The 3,022-nt window shown below is 42.1% G+C and overlaps 1 protein-coding gene across 1 annotated transcript; it reads right to left on the bottom strand.

Annotated features, from left to right (window-relative positions):
* Positions 1–205: 205 nt before the first annotated feature.
* FSHB (follicle stimulating hormone subunit beta) lies at positions 206–1,148 on the bottom strand. Its single transcript, XM_063159397.1, has 2 exons — positions 990–1,148; positions 206–442 (listed from the first exon to the last, which is right to left on the bottom strand). The coding sequence occupies exons 1-2, from the start codon at positions 1,146–1,148 to the stop codon at positions 206–208; spliced, it is 396 nt and encodes a 131-aa protein (XP_063015467.1).
* Positions 1,149–3,022: the final 1,874 nt, after the last annotated feature.

The raw sequence follows: 3,022 nt of genomic DNA, 5'->3' as shown, positions 1-3,022 counted from the left end.
AATGATTTTAAGGCAAATGATAGGTTAAGTAAGGAAGGCATGAAGAGGAGTTTAGTCAGTAGCTCTTCATTTTTGGCCTTAAAAATCTTTGTTTCAGTCTTGGCAGTTTATAAATACACCTAACCTGTTACTTTCCACTGAAACCTGAACAGGACCTTCACCTTGCAGGGAACACTCAGAGCCAAACTGCTGCCCCCAGTGCCCCTCACTGGCTGCTTCCATTCTGGCTGAAGGAGCAGTAGGCTGGCCCCAGTCCCCTGACAGTGCAGTCGGTGGTGTCAGTGTCACAGCTGTCACAGTGGCACTCTGTGGCCACTGGGTATGAGTAGAAAGCTTCAGCGTGGTCACCGCAGCCAGGGATCTTCACTGTTTCATACACCACCTCCTTGAAGGTGCAGGTCTGCTGAGCAGTTGATACTGGAGGGTATTTATATACTGGATCCTGAAATTGGAAGGAAATCAGAGTTGTAAAATTTGTTGTGGGGTAGGTTTCAGAGTTTTTATAAAATGGGAAAATCCCGCTGAGATCCAAAGCATTTGGGTCTGACTCATCTAATTTCATTTAGATCTTTAAATTTCCCCTTTCAGGAGGACTGAAACAGCAAATTTGTGTCATCCCATCACCAGGCAATCTTTCAGGTGAATTGCTTGAGTGTAAATTATTTGAAAGAGCAGAGGAGTCTACATAGGAATGGCTGCTTTATTGTCTCTGCTTACAAGCACAAATTGAGCACAAAGCAGAGATGCAGACTGTAATTCTTCTAACTGTGGTCATACACTATGCACATAATATATGCAGCCAGTTAATTAACTGAATTTTGTGATGGTATTTCACCCTTCTGTCTGTGCATCTACTCTTGCGTTACTCAGTTATTCAGCCTGTTTTTCACAAGGCTCATCCTGTCTGTGTTTGCTACGGACTGCAGGAATGGGGTATCCACCCATTGTTTGAAATATTCAATTCTGGTGCCTGAAATGAAGAGTCTCACCCTGGTGAAGCAGTATCCTGAGCACCACGTGGCATTCACTGTGATACAGAATTCACATTCTTCTCTTTCCACAGCAATGGTGATGTTGGTGAGCTGGCAGCTGTTGCAGCAAATTGCTTTCCAGCAAAGGAGCAGCACGTAGCAGTTAAGTGTCTTCATCCTGTCTATAAAGCAAAAAGTAGAGTTCAGATGGAGCAAAATTTATAGCTATTTCCAATAGTTAGAGAAGCAGGGAGAAATTGAGTCTCTGCTTTATCCCCAAGTGGCTCTATAGCAGCAAGAGTTCAGAATCATCAGTGAGAACAGAGACATGAGATGGATCTTCTTCACATTTACTGCTCAAGGAGTTTGGATTTCCTAAGCAATGGAAATGGCATGGCAGCAATCTGCAGAATGGTAATAATAACAGAATACCGTACCACCTCCAATGAAAAATTTATCTAAGTTTCTGGAGAGAGAATTTATCCTGTCTGCAAGGACAAAGAAAAAGAAGCAAGAGAGAGAAAGAGCCAAGTATAATGTATTTTTCAGAAGCAATTAATTACTTTAAGAGTTTGCAATATAGAAAAAAAAAAGATTTCTCCATCAGAATCTGATGCAAACTTACCTGTATTCTACTTGCCTTCCTAGAAGCACCAGCTGTAGTGAGAAGCAAGCCCCTGTGCTTTCCTTTTATACTGAATTGGGTGTAATTTATACCTTGAGGATTTGCAGTGTCTTAATGCAGCAAGCATTAGTTGGGGACTTGGTGAAAGAGGATTAATGTTCAGCCAGACAGGGAGATTAAGCCTTGCTGAGAGGAAAGAAGAAAAGCCAAACACACTCAGGAAGGGATGGTGAAGGTTACTGTCACAGTGTCTCTCCCCACATGTCACTGGGTTTGATTCAGTGGCATTTAGAAATAGCTGAGCCATTTCACAGTCTGAAAAAAGGTTGAGAAGCCTATTTTTGGAAATGCAATGTTCAGTCAGGTGTTTAAACTGCTCTGTCAGCCCCCAGAGTGATGGCTTGGGGTGCAAGCTTGTCCTCTGGCAGTGGAAGGCCCCTCACAGTGGGGACACTGCTATAGTGTTTCTTAGCTATAATTATTTTCTTGGTTTCTTTTTCAGAGGAATTTTCAATTTTAATTGGTTTTGTCGGAGTAAGGTCTTACCCAGTGAGCTGCATATGTATTTATTCATTGCTGCAGTAAAACTAGGAATGTGAATTTTGTCAAACTATGAACTCCTCTTTTCTTTGCCATTCTTTTCTGGCCCAGTATATGCAGTCCTAGTTCCTGTCATGATCAGGTTTTCAACTTATGTGAAGGATATTTGTGTCGTGGAAAGGGGCTGTTAGGATGTTGGAATGAGGCTCCAGATTTGTGTTTTTATGTCTGTGATCTCAGATGAAATATTTTCGTGTTCCAGGGAAAATTCCAATATTTTTAGCCGATGACCATGCAAACCCAGCTTGAACGAATTCCTTGGTTTTCCATGGGAATAAAAGAGCCTGTGGGTAGTGTTTGGGTGTTTCCTGCACCCACAAGTTAGGGATGTGTGCCTCTTCACCAGAATAAGGACAGAGAAAGGTCTCTGAGCTTCACACACCACTTTTGGGGGGATGACTCACAGCAGCACTGTATTTACTATTACCTGCCCAGAACAGTCAGTCTTGCTTTGTTATGACTGTTCTGTTATGGTCAGTCTGACTTTTACAGAAATCCATCCCTGAAGGAAAACTAGACAAGGACACAGAGTTTAAAAGCATTTTATCATGAAAACAGGTTCTCCCTGGACTATTAGGTTCCTGCAGATGGGGTATTTTTCCAAGTGGCTTTTACAAATGAGCCCTTTAAGTGTGTCATACCTTGCTGGGGTCCTGCAGACTGCCCATCTGTTCCACTTTCCCTGCAGTACCTGCATTGGGAAATGAGTTTTGCATCTCACCAAAGTTAGAAAGTGAGCTGGAAATTTTCCCTGGGTGTCCCCTGTAATAAAAACTTAATTTGAATAAGACAGTTCACTGTCATCTATAAAGAAGTAAAAAAAAAA

The sequence above is a fragment of the Melospiza melodia genome, chromosome 6, assembly GCF_035770615.1.
Source record: "Melospiza melodia melodia isolate bMelMel2 chromosome 6, bMelMel2.pri, whole genome shotgun sequence".
NCBI classification, from domain to species: domain Eukaryota; kingdom Metazoa; phylum Chordata; class Aves; order Passeriformes; family Passerellidae; genus Melospiza; species Melospiza melodia.
This window is presented reverse-complemented; position numbering and strand designations above follow the sequence as displayed.

Excerpts from the sequence above, each read along its gene's own strand:
- FSHB (XM_063159397.1), bottom strand. The coding sequence starts at position 1,148 with ATGAAGACACTTAACTGCTACGTGCTGCTCCTTTGCTGGAAAGCAATT. Across the intron at positions 443-989 it reads CAGGATACTGCTTCACCAGG|GATCCAGTATATAAATACCC; the intron begins GTGAGACTCTTC and ends TTCCAATTTCAG.